The 11256-nt window shown below is 62.4% G+C and overlaps 2 protein-coding genes across 2 annotated transcripts; one reads left to right on the top strand and one right to left on the bottom strand.

Moving 5' to 3' along the window:
- Positions 1-80: 80 nt before the first annotated feature.
- Positions 81-3534, bottom strand: CRYBB1 (crystallin beta B1). Its single transcript, XM_054289109.1, has 5 exons — positions 3394-3534; positions 2542-2660; positions 898-1030; positions 632-774; positions 81-261 (listed from the first exon to the last, which is right to left on the bottom strand). The coding sequence occupies exons 1-5, from the start codon at positions 3532-3534 to the stop codon at positions 81-83; spliced, it is 717 nt and encodes a 238-aa protein (XP_054145084.1).
- Positions 3535-7581: 4047 nt separating this feature from the next.
- CRYBA4 (crystallin beta A4) lies at positions 7582-8861 on the top strand. The gene is made up of 5 exons (XM_054289110.1): positions 7582-7620; positions 7726-7844; positions 8020-8161; positions 8260-8402; positions 8714-8861. Exons 1-5 carry the CDS (start codon positions 7582-7584, stop codon positions 8859-8861), a joined length of 591 nt encoding a protein of 196 aa, XP_054145085.1.
- The last annotated feature ends 2395 nt before the right edge of the window (positions 8862-11256 follow it).

The raw sequence follows: 11256 nt of genomic DNA, 5'->3' as shown, positions 1-11256 counted from the left end.
GAAAGTGCTGGGCAGGCGAGCGCGAGGGGAGGCGGGGGTGCCCCACGGGGCCCGGGACTCGTAGCTAGCAGGCAGCACGCTCAGTCGGAGGGCGCGTCGGGGGTGACAAAGGTGCCCTTCTGGTCCCACTGCATGTCCCGGATGCGGCGGATGGACTGGATCTGGGGCTGGAAGGCAGACCACTCGTTCCAGTGTCGGAAGTCTCCGGTCTCAAAGAGGTACTGGTAGCCTCTGTAGCCAGGGTACTGGTACCCGACCCAACTGTGGGGAAAGCAAACACAGGGCGCCTGAGCGGGGTCGGCCACTCCAGGCAGCAGCCACACGGCTGGTGGGTGCTCAGGGGGCTGACACGGCCTCCCTGTGCTGGCCACCAACTTCTGGGGGACAGGGCACACCACTAGAAACAGCCCCACCACTAGAAACAGCTACACCACCCAAAACAGCCACACCACCCAAAATAGCCATGCCAAACAAAATCACCACGCCACCAGAAACAGCCATGCCACCAAAAGCAGCCATGCCATCAAAACCAGCCATGTCACTGCTTTGTGGCTGCCTGAGAGCCCACTGCAGCTGGTTAGGGAGGACAGGGGGCCTGGCACGAGGCAGCTGCCACTGCAGCCCAGCTTACGTTCCACTGGGCACCTGCACGCTGCCCACGCGGTCGCAGAAGCCATAAGCCCAGAGGCTGGGCACGTCGTCCTCCTGGATTTCCATCTTGTTGCCCTTGAAGTCAGCAGACTCGTAGAGGGAGATTTTGTGGTCCTCAGCCTCCTGGGGATGACAGAGGGAGGGTGCTGGGCAGGGTGGCCGAAGCCCTGGGGCTTTGCTGCAGCGAGGCATCGAGCACACAGCCCTGGGCAGATCCCACCAGGCTCTCTGCTCCCCAGCACTCACCATTTTGATGGGACGCATGGACATGAAGCAGTCGCTCCGGTAGCTGCTGGACCAGGTGTCCCAGCGAGGGTACTCGCCCTTCTCCAGGATGAACATCTCCCCACGCATGTTGGCCTGCTCGTAGGCCACCCAGCTGGGGAGAGAGGTGGGCAAAGAGCGGGTCAGGTGCCACCCAGCAGTTCCCCTCCTGCTCAGCCAGCTTGCAGGACAGTGGAGGAGTCTCCAAAACGGCTGAGGCCCCACCACCCTGCTCCCACCTCTCTCTCAGCCCAGGCACTGCAGCCTGTACAGAGCCAGTGCTGATCCATGACCTCCCGGCTGGAAGCTCACTGGTGTGTGAGTGCCCAAACCTGCAGCAGGCACCAGCACTCACAGTGCTCCTCTTCCTCATCTGGGGAGCAGCAGGACCCCTGCACAGCTGGTGACCCCGCAGAGTCAGCTCAGGACTCTGCTGTCCCTCCTGCCTGGGCTGTGTAATCCTGGCACCCCGCACGCCTCACTGCTCCATCACCAGCCAGCACTGGCACCCGTCCCACTGCTGGGAGTTGGGCTCACCCAGCTGCAATGTCACCTCCTCAGCAGAGCCACGAGGTGCTGAGTGCTGGGAATGTCATGGGTGTGGGGCTCCAGAAGCCCCCAGCACCACAACAGTCCTGCATTTGCTGCTTCCCCTTTCCCTGCAGCACAGCTCTTCCTGCAGATGCCAACAGGGGTTTTCCTGCTGGCAGGAGATGTGTTCAGGTACCTCAAGCTGCATAGCCTCAAGCTGCCTGCTAAAGCTCAGCTTTGTTGTTTTGCTTTCATCTTCCTCTAAGCACATTTTTGGGTGCAGAGTTCCATCAGTGACTCTCAAGAAGCTTCTAAGGACCCCAATGACACTCAAGATCTCTGTCCTCCCAATTTCACCCTTTCTACGTCTAGTGCAGATTCCCAGGTATCATATCTGAGCTCCTTCCAGGCTGCTCCATTCCCCATTTATTTCAAGAAGAGTTGGATATTCTGGATTCCTAATAAAAAAGACATTGGTGCTGCATGGTGTCATTCCAGGTCACTCTCCCGGACCCTCATGGATGCTGTCAGGACAAGCCATGTCCCGTGCATCCTCCCCACAGCTCTACCAGCCCCCCTGCATTCCTGGGCATGCTGTTTCCAGCCAGGCACGGCACGGTGGGATGCTCTTTCAACATGGAGATCATCTGTCTGCCCAGTTATCTGCTTTGGGGATCGTTTTTGTCCCTGCCTGTGTCAACTGTTCCCACGGCTTTGCGACCTGCCCAGCCCCCTGTTGCTGCTCAGCTGCCTGGGTGCAGGCGGGTGCTTGTCGCTGCCTGTCCCTGTTGCCTGCTTCATCCTGGCCCAAGGATCCCACCTCATTTCACCTTGACTTCTCTAAAATCTGCAGGTGCATTGTGTTCCATGCACAGCTCCAGGTGGCTGAAATGATGGACACCTGTGGTCCCCTTTTCTTTGCATGTGGCCCTGGCATCCTTCCCACCTATCCTGGCCCTCCTCTCCTCCTCGAAGGAGATCCGGGATGCCTGCTGTGCTCCTGTGCTCAGGGAAATGTCCCTGAACATCACATTGTTCCCACCCACCAGGAACGTCCCCAGGGTCACAGCCCCCTCCGTGGCTGGGGTCACTTACGGTCCGGAGGTGACAATGACACTGCGCACCCGGTCGAAGCCACGGTCAGCCAGGTTCAGGCACTCGGCGGTGAACTCCATCTGCCTGCCCTGGAAGTTCTCCTGGTCGAAGACAACAATCTGGGGGTGCAAGGAGAGGGTTGGATGAGGACAGGCACGCTCAGGGAGGGCAGGCTGGTGCTGGGTGACCAGTGCCTGAGCCTTCTGTTCCATGTGTCCCCCTCGGCTCTCCAAGCCTTCCTGCAGCTTCTCCGATGTGGTGCCTGCCCGTGCTGAGCTGGACTCTGTGCATGAACATGCCCCAACAGCTGTTCCTGCTCCAAGATGGCCTCATCCTGCCCCTGGTTTTGCTGCTGCTGGTGCACACAGTGGTGGGAAGGAGCTGCTTCTCCAGGTGCTGTCTGCACCTTGGCCTTCTCAGGCTGGCACGGTGTCACCGGAGCCCTCGCATCACTCACCCGCCCATCCCAACCCTGCTGCAGTGCCTCAGTGGCATGCTGGCATCACTGTGGCATTTCAGCGCTGACCTTGTCACCCCTAGTGTCCCCTCCACCTCCCCCAGGACCCCTGCATGCAGGAGGTGACCAGAGGGAGCAGGTGACAGCAGCAAGCAATACCACAACCCAGGGGAGAGCACTTCCCAAGCCTGTAGTCCCCAACAAGCTGTCCTGGCCAAGGCACCTTCAGGTTGTTCCTCCTGCAGCAGCTGCCCAAATCCCGTGCCTGCTGTGGGACCGAGCACGGATGGTGTCACCCACACTGCCACAGTCCTTCCCCCCGGAACAATCTCCTCCTGCCCTTGTCCCTCAGCCCAGAGCGTGTCCCTGCACACGAGGGGAGCCACAGGGCTTACCCTGAAGGCTTCTGGGGAGGGCTCCTCGCCCTTGCTGTTTGCGACAGGAGCAGGGTCGAGGGATGGGGTTGGAGCAGGAGCTGCCTTCTCCTTGTCATCCGCAGCCTGGCCGGGAGCAGCGGGTTTTGTGGTCTCAGACATCGCGGTGGTGGGCTCAAGTCTGTGACAGGGCACCAGCATCAGGTTAGAGGGAGGAATGGATGTGGGCACCCACAACCCGCCCCAGGAAGGGTAACATCTGGATGGGGTGGGTGGGCAGGGCCCGGAGAGGAGCTGCTGGAAGGTTCTCCAGCAGGCACAGGCAAGGATCCTGCCTTCACCAAGGGGATCACAGGAGGTCCTGGAGTCCACACTCTCCTCCTGTGGCCAGGAGAGCCCTGAGCATGGTCCTGGAGTGCCCGGGCATGGGGCCTGATGCTGTGCCAGGCACCGGGGCCATCCCGCACGGGGAGCACCTGGGAGCCTGGGGGGCACCGGGACAGCGTGTGAGGGGTGGGAAGGGGACAGCCCTGGTCTGCTGAAGCCCTGCAGCTGGCAGCCTGCGGTGGCCCCGCAGGTGAGTGTCAGCAGCAGCTCCCCAAGAGTGGAGGGCAGTGGGATGTGCTCCCAGACGTGACCACCACAGCGGTGGCCACGGCTTAGACCCTGACTTTCCCTCTCCCCACCTCGGGTCCTCTGCAGCCCGATGTCCAGGGACTTTGTCCTCTTACCTGGGCAGCTGCTGCTTCTTGTTGGAGTGAGCGGGCTTGTGTTTCGGGGCGCCGCGAGGCCCCCACTTTATAGCCTGGCAAGGGCAGACCCCCGGGCGGGCTCACAAAGGAACTGCCAGCTCATCAGTGTCTGCGCGGCCGCCCAGTCATCACATCCTGCAAAGCGCTGGGCGAGCTGGAAGCCTCTCCCCGGCCCCGTGCCCAGCCGCTGAACCCAGCACTTTCCTTTGTGCCCCCGGCACAACAGAAGACCTGACCGTGCCACTTTGCAGCGCGCCCGGCACCCGCTGCCCCGCGTGCGGCCGCCCCGGCAGGGCATATATAGCCCTGGCACGGCCCGGCCGGCGCCAGCACCGGCTCAGCAACAGGAACACCGGCCCTGCCCAGCGCCCCGGGCCCGTGGAGACACCCCGCTGCCGGCCCCGCTGTGCCCGGTGCTCCCCTCCAAACACTGAACCGCTCAGGTGCTTTCAGCATCACCCCGTGCCCACAGTGCTGCCCTGGAGATGCCAGAAAGCGAGACCTGAGTGTTCCGAAATGCTTCAGGAGTCAGGATTTTTCCAAACGATGTGTAATCGAAGCTGACATTTTCTGAACCACCTGAGTGCCTGAAACAGTGTTTGTTCTCTCTTGGGAACGTCCCTGCTCACTGGCAGGGTTCTTCCTTTGCTTTTTAGCCATTTTCCCTGTGCTGTGGCCACCTTGTACCACCCCTGGTTCTGCCACCATCACACTCATGGTTTTGGGGCATCAGCTCTGTCTGACTGGTGCAGGAGGGCCGTGGGTTGGCTGGTTGGGGATGCATTGGCACCAGTCTCTGCAGCAGCTCTGGTGCCACATCTCCCCCACTCTCTGGACCTTCCCCTGATTCCCTCTGAGCCTCTGATCAGTTTTTTGCACCTCCACACCCCTGTCCAGCACCCTGAGCTTCCCGCAGCATCCAGCAGTGCCTCACTGGGGGTGTGTGGGCACAGGGCTCAGAGCCCCGTGTGCTGCCCTCCTCTTTTGTTCCTCTCATGCGTCACCCAGCAGTGGTGGGATCCAGCTGCACCCTCTGGGCCATTGCACAAAATCCCCGACAAAAAGAATGTATTGATCCCTTCTTTTCCCGAGGTTTTTCAGGAGGTGTGCTGTGCCTGTGACAGGGCTGCGTGTGGGGTCTGCTGCCCCATCACCCTGGGCACTGGCTCAGTCTGGTTCTCACCTTGATACTGAGCAGTGTTTTATGATTCATGATCTCAATTTGTGCTCGTTTCCATGGTTTTTATCCAGATTTCTAATTTAATCTGCCCTCTCTTCCCCCCCATAGCCAGCATGGGTGCTCTCCCTGTGCTGCCTCCCCTGTGCCTCCTGGGCATTAATCAGCAAGTCTCACCTACCCTCTGCTCCTGACTCTGCTTCCCCCCCCATTCCCCAGCACCTTTGAACCTGAGTGTTGGAAAACCAGCTCAGAGGGGTTGAGCTCTGCTCCTGGTGGCTGCTTTGCTCCTTACTGAGCACTCAACATCCCTGTGGACTTCCCTGAGCACAGCAGGGATCGATCCTTGGCCATTCCTAAGCTCCTTAAACACAAAATCTCTGCCCTGCCATGGACCCTGTGCCCTCACTGCACCATCCCTCCCTGGCACAGAGATGCACAGCTCCAGCACAGCCCTGGCAGCAGATGGACAGAGCTGGCACAGTGTGGCCATGGAGGGCACGGGCAAAAGGGTTTTCTCTGCCCTGGTGAGTCCCACTGCCCGTGCATCTGCTGCTGCTGCAGCATCCCTGCCTGGCACTGAGTGCCACCATGGGGGCTCCAGTGACGGTGTCACACTGCCAGGACATGGTGTGGACAGTGAGTGGTGGTCACTGTGCTGGTGGCCAGAACAAGCTGAGTTTAGCTCAGGCCACAGCGAGAGGCCAGGGACAAATTGTGCCAGTGCCAAGAGGGCTTTTGCTGGGGTTGCAGGTGGCAGGGACAGCCCGTGCAGCTCTGCTGTGCCCTGGGGCAGCCCGTTGTGCTGAGCCACCCCAGCTGCCCTGCTCTGCCTCTCCCAGGCTGCCCAGGGCTCACAGGGCTGCTGCAGCTGCATGAGGGGGATTCTGGCTCAGCCTCCTGGCAGTTTTCTAGCAAATTCTGTCCCAAAACACAGCACTCCCTGCAGACATGGGTTTTCTCATTGGGCTCGACAGCCTCCATTGCCTGCTGCCTGCTCCGAGGGGCAGGCTGGGTGGGTGCCTCTGCCCAGCCTTTGTGGAGCCCTGGCAGCACCCCAGGATGATTTGTGAGGTCACCCCAGAATGTGGTGACAGCAGAATCTTTCCAGCACACAGAGGCAGGAGGCTGCTGCAGCTCTTCCCAAGTCATGACCTGCACCTCCAGTCCCTCCCGTGCCTTTTATATCCTCACCACCACTTTCCATGCCCCTGATCCCCACTTCTTATGGTGTCCATGGCTCTTGTGTGCCCAACCTGCAGTGAGCCACCCTGGATTTAGGGTAGAACTGCTCTGCCTGTGCAGGGAGAGCAAGTGGAGACGTGTCCTTCCTCCCAGCTCCCAGAAAGGGGTGAGGAAACCTCCTCACACCCTGAGAGCAGGCAGCACTGCCTGTGGGCAGGGGGAGCGCTGCCAGAGCTGGGACACAGCCCCAGCCCAGCCCCATGCCAGGGAGGGCACATGGCAGGAGTGCTGGCAGGGCCTGGGGGCTATGCCCCAGCCCTGGAGCTGTGGGGTGGGGGTCAGAGCCCGTGCCTGGTGGGCCAGCTCCATGTCCCGGCTCATCAGCGTCTCTGACACGGCGCCTTTGTTCTGGCCAGTCCCTCCTCCCCGCCATGTGCTGAGTTAGGGGTTTCAGTAATGCTCCCCTGGGTTCTGTCTCTATCTGGAGGCTATAAAAACCCAGCTGGAGGCTGCTGGACATGTCACCTCCCTGGGCACCAGTGCCTCACCCCAGGTAAGCGCTGGAGCCTGGGGCAGCTGCCCCGTGCCCATGGAGGGGCCTGGGAGTGAGCAGCTGTGGGAACAGTGGAGGAACACCCCAGATCCAGGGCTAGAGCTCTCCTTGTCACCAGGAGCTGTGGTGGGGGTTGGGGGATTGGGGGCTGTCCCTGGCTGTGGCAGTGGCAGGTGTTGATGCCCGCTGTGGGCACAGCTGACTCTGCAGCGCTCCCAGCTCAGCACTGCCCTGCCAGCACCGGGGCTTTGGCTCGGGGAGCTGCCAGTGGGAGGAGGAGTTTCCCTGGGCACGGGCAGGGATGTCTGCCAGGGCCAGGTGCCCACTGGGCCAGGTGCCCGCTGCTCCACATGGCCCTGGTGGCAGCTCCAGCTGGGCAGGGAGAGCCACAGAGCTCTTCATCTGCTCCAGCATGGAGCAACCCCCTTGCTGTCCCCCAGAGTGCTGTGAAAGGGGGACAACAAGGGCTCCTGAGGTCATTTTCATCTGGGCACAGAGGCAGCTTGAACTGTGCCCTTCCCCTGTGCTCTGGCAGAGCCACCATGAGCCACCGCTGCAAGAAATCCTCCGGCCTCTGGAAGGTACAGGAGCCTGGGCAGGACCAGCACCATGCCCTGTGAACCCCCGGGAATGGGGCTGCAATATCTGCACCCCCAGAGCCTCCTGACTCCCTCCATCCCCCCCAGATGGTGGTGTGGGATGAGCCTTTCTTCCAGGGCAAGAAGCACGAGTTCACCACCGACTGCTACAGCACCCCCGAGCACGGCTTCAGCACCGTGCGCTCCTGCAAGATCGAGAGCGGGGCGTGAGTGGGGGTCCCGGGGCACTGCCACCCCCCGGTGCTGCGGGACCCCACGGATGGCAGGGGGGTTGGAGCAGTGCCTTTTGCTACCCGAGCTGCCTCCCGTGGGCACCGCTGGGCACCGGCTGTGAGTGGGGCGGTGGGCACGCCGGGGGTCTCACCCCTCCCGCCCCGGCAGGTGGGCAGGCTTCGAGCACTGCGGCTTCCAGGGGCAGCAGTTCGTGCTGGAGCGCGGCGAGTACCCGTGCTGGGAGGCGTGGAGCGGCAGCAACGCCTACCACGTGGAGAGGATGTGCTCATTCCGCCCCATCGCCTGCGCCGTGAGTGCCCCCGCCCCGGCCGCCCCCGGGGGGGCGACCCCCGGAGCCCACCCCTGGCCACGGCGGCAGTGCCAAAACCGTGCCCGTCTCGGCCGCAGGACCACGGACGGAGCAGGTTGATGCTCTTTGAGGAGGAGAACTTCCAGGGCAAGCGGGCAGAGATGAGCGATGATTGCCCCTCGCTGCCCGCCCTGGGATGGGGCAGCAGCACCGTGGGCTCCTTCGTTGTCCGCTCCGGAGCGTGAGTACCCGGGGCACGCAGAAGGGCCGAGGATGCTCCAGCAGCCGGCCGAGGATGCTCTGGGAGCAGGGCCGAGGATGCTCTGGCAGCAGGGCCAAGGATGCTCTGGCAGCAGGGCCGAGGGTGCTCTGGCAGTGGGGCCGAGGATTCTCTGGGAGCAGGGCCGAGGATGCTCAGGCAGTGAGGCTGAGGATGCTCTGAAAGCGGGGCTGAGGATGCTCTGGCAGTGGGGCTGAGGATGCTCCGGCAGCTGCGGGGGCTCCACGGTGCCACCAGGCCCAGGGTCACCGTCGATCTCTGCTCTGTCGCAGGTGGGTCTGCTCGCAGTACCCGGGCTACCGGGGTTTCCAGTACCTGCTGGAGAGCGACAGCCCCGCGGGCGAGTACAAGCACGTGCGGGAGTGGGGGTCCCACGCGCAGACGGGCCAGGTGCAGTCCATCCGCAGGGTCCAGCAGTGACCGCGGCGCCGGAGCCGCCCCGCCCGGGCCCCGTCTGTCCCCTGAGCGGGGACAAAGCTCAATAAAGGCTCACTTGTCCAAGGCGGCGCTGGCAGTTGGGGATGAAGGCCATGGGGGTGCGTGGCCGGGTGTGATGCCACTCCCGGGGCAGGGATGAGGTGGAGGGGAATTTTTCTACCCAGGTGCAGGGGGCTCTGCAGGACCCCCACATCCCACCACCCCACAGACACCATCTGCTCTTCCAGCACCTGCCAGGGGCTGAAAGGAGCTGCAGGATCAAGCCAGTGTGCCCCTATCCCTGCATCCATGCAGACCCTGTACCCATCCCAGCACTCCCACCCACGTGTGCACACCCCTACACCATCCCAGCACACCCAGTGTGCAGCCAAAGCTGGAAAAACAGCCGGGAAAGGCTGCTCTAGAAAAAAAAAAAAAAAAAAATCCTCATTTCAGAAGAGCTCTGGAGGAAATGTTTGATGTGGCGAAAATGTCCCATGCATGACATTTGCAGCAGCAAGGCCACCAGCGGAGGGAATGCTGCCCAGCAAGAGATTTTCTCCGCAGGAAATCACAATTAAAAAGCCTAAATAGAAGAAGAAACAAAAAGCTGTGGGATGGGCTGAATGAAGCCATCCTGCGCCCCAGGGCAAACCCATCCGGGGCCGGCAGCCAGGGAGACCCGAGTAGCAGAGCGGAGCTTCTGTGACCCCCCGTCCTGGGTACCCCCTGTTCCTGCTCAGCACAGAGCCCTGGGGGGACGCGGGGTCGGGAGCGGGGCCAGCACATGGCCAGGCACGGTGGGCAGCTGGCGGCGAGACCAGGGGTCCCCGGGGAGTCGGCGGGGACTGGAGAACAATGCGGGAGCCCAGCAGCTGCAGAGCGCTGCGGAGGGGCTGTCACAACCCCCGGACGGGAGGGGAGCTGTCCTTGGACACGGCTGTGTCCCCAAGCCGGGCTGCTCTGTGTGCCATCCGTCGCCACCTCATCCTGCCACCACGTCCCCAGGGGTCCAACAACCCTTATCCCCCTTGTCCCGCGTCCCCTGTGTCACACCCATGCCCGTCACGGCAAACGATGCCTGGCAGGAGGTGACAGCGGCATTTGCAGCCGCAAAAGGGTCCCCAGGGTCTCCCGCAGCGGGAGCGATGCGGGGAAAAGGTGGCTGGGCCGCATTTCCAGCATTAAAATTTCATGCGAGTTGCAGCATCCTCCTGCGCCGTAGGTAGGGCCGGGGGAGCCGGGGGCTGCTGGAGGAGGAGTTTGCTCGGCCGCCTCTTCCTCGGGGATGCTCTGGGAAAGCTCCAGCACAAAGGAGCGGCGCGGCGGGCAGGAGCCAGCAGAACCGGAGCCCCCCAACCCCAGCCCGGCCCCCCGGAGCAGGTAACGCACCGCGGGCACGGCTCCGCTCCCTGCGGGCCGGGATGGGGTCTGGGGGCTCGGTGGGGCCGCCCCCACCTCCGGGCGGGAGCGGGGGCGATGTCGCCCCGGGATTCGGGGGGTCCTGCGAGGCCGGCGGATGCGGCTGCTCCGTCCTCTCCACGCCCCCAAAAATACCCCCATTCTCAATATATTATTCCCTGGTTGTAAATAACCCTAGGAGAGGCCTCTCCCGGCAGGGTCTCCTCCTTCCCTGGGGGGAACAGCCGGGGCCCCCTCCCTTTGTTAGGGCAGGAGCAGCCGCGCATCCCGCTCCGTGTTCCCGGCACATCGCGGCCCGGCGGGCGATCCCAGTGATCCCGGTAATCCCGGTAATCCCGGTCCTGAGCCCCCCCCACCTCGAACACCGACCGCAGCCCCCTCCCCCAAATCAGAGCTAACTGCTGCACGGCTGGTTTGTATTTTTTATTTTTTATTTTTTTTTCAGAATTCTCATCAAGAATAGGGCTCCTGCCAGGTAAATGGATTCTTGCCTGATTTTCAATGCTCCTGGGAGGATTTGTAGCCAAAAATGCTGTTTTAGTGTTTTGTCTCGAAGCCCCCATTTTCTCCTAAAACTGATGGTCCCAGGCGGGGTTAGAGGCGAGGCCGGGCCAGCAGCCCCAGGGCACAGCCCAGCCCTTCCCTCCCCTCCGCAGATGTTAACCTGGCAGATGCTCTTCTTGCGGAGCCATTTTCTCTGCCTCATTGTCTCGCAGCCTTTTGTGTGTGCGGGTAGGTCCTGCCCTGCGAGACAAGAGGAGCCCAGAAATAATCCGATTTTCAGGCATTGCGGGCTTGCAAGGAGCCTTTCACACCCTGACACCCCAGGGCTGCAGACAAAGGCAGCAGTGCCTGGCACCCCTGCAGCAGCACCGGGGCCTGGGCTGTGCTGGATGGCAGCGAGGGTCGGGCAGAGCTGGCAGGGCACAGGGCCGGGGTCTTTGCCCACCCTGCTGGGAGCTGAGGACTCAGGATG

This window comes from Melozone crissalis, unplaced genomic scaffold, assembly GCF_028551555.1.
Source record: "Melozone crissalis strain CALT ecotype California unplaced genomic scaffold, PUWL_Pcris_2 ptg000063l_1, whole genome shotgun sequence".
Lineage (NCBI taxonomy): Eukaryota > Metazoa > Chordata > Aves > Passeriformes > Passerellidae > Melozone > Melozone crissalis.
The sequence above is the reverse complement of the archived record's forward strand: the minus strand, read 5'-3'. Positions and strand labels throughout refer to the sequence as shown.

Coding starts and splice junctions, on each gene's coding strand:
- CRYBA4 (XM_054289110.1), top strand. CDS start 7,582: ATGAGCCACCGCTGCAAGAAATCCTCCGGCCTCTGGAAG. Junction 7,845..8,019: donor TGCAAGATCGAGAGCGGGGC/GTGAGTGGGGGT, acceptor CCGCCCCGGCAG/GTGGGCAGGCTTCGAGCACT. Junction 8,403..8,713: donor TTCGTTGTCCGCTCCGGAGC/GTGAGTACCCGG, acceptor GCTCTGTCGCAG/GTGGGTCTGCTCGCAGTACC.
- CRYBB1 (XM_054289109.1), bottom strand. CDS start 3,534: ATGTCTGAGACCACAAAACCCGCTGCTCCCGGCCAGGCTGCGGATGAC. Junction 775..897: donor CCATGCGTCCCATCAAAATG/GTGAGTGCTGGG, acceptor TGTCATCCCCAG/GAGGCTGAGGACCACAAAAT. Junction 262..631: donor GTGCAGGTGCCCAGTGGAAC/GTAAGCTGGGCT, acceptor CTTTCCCCACAG/TTGGGTCGGGTACCAGTACC.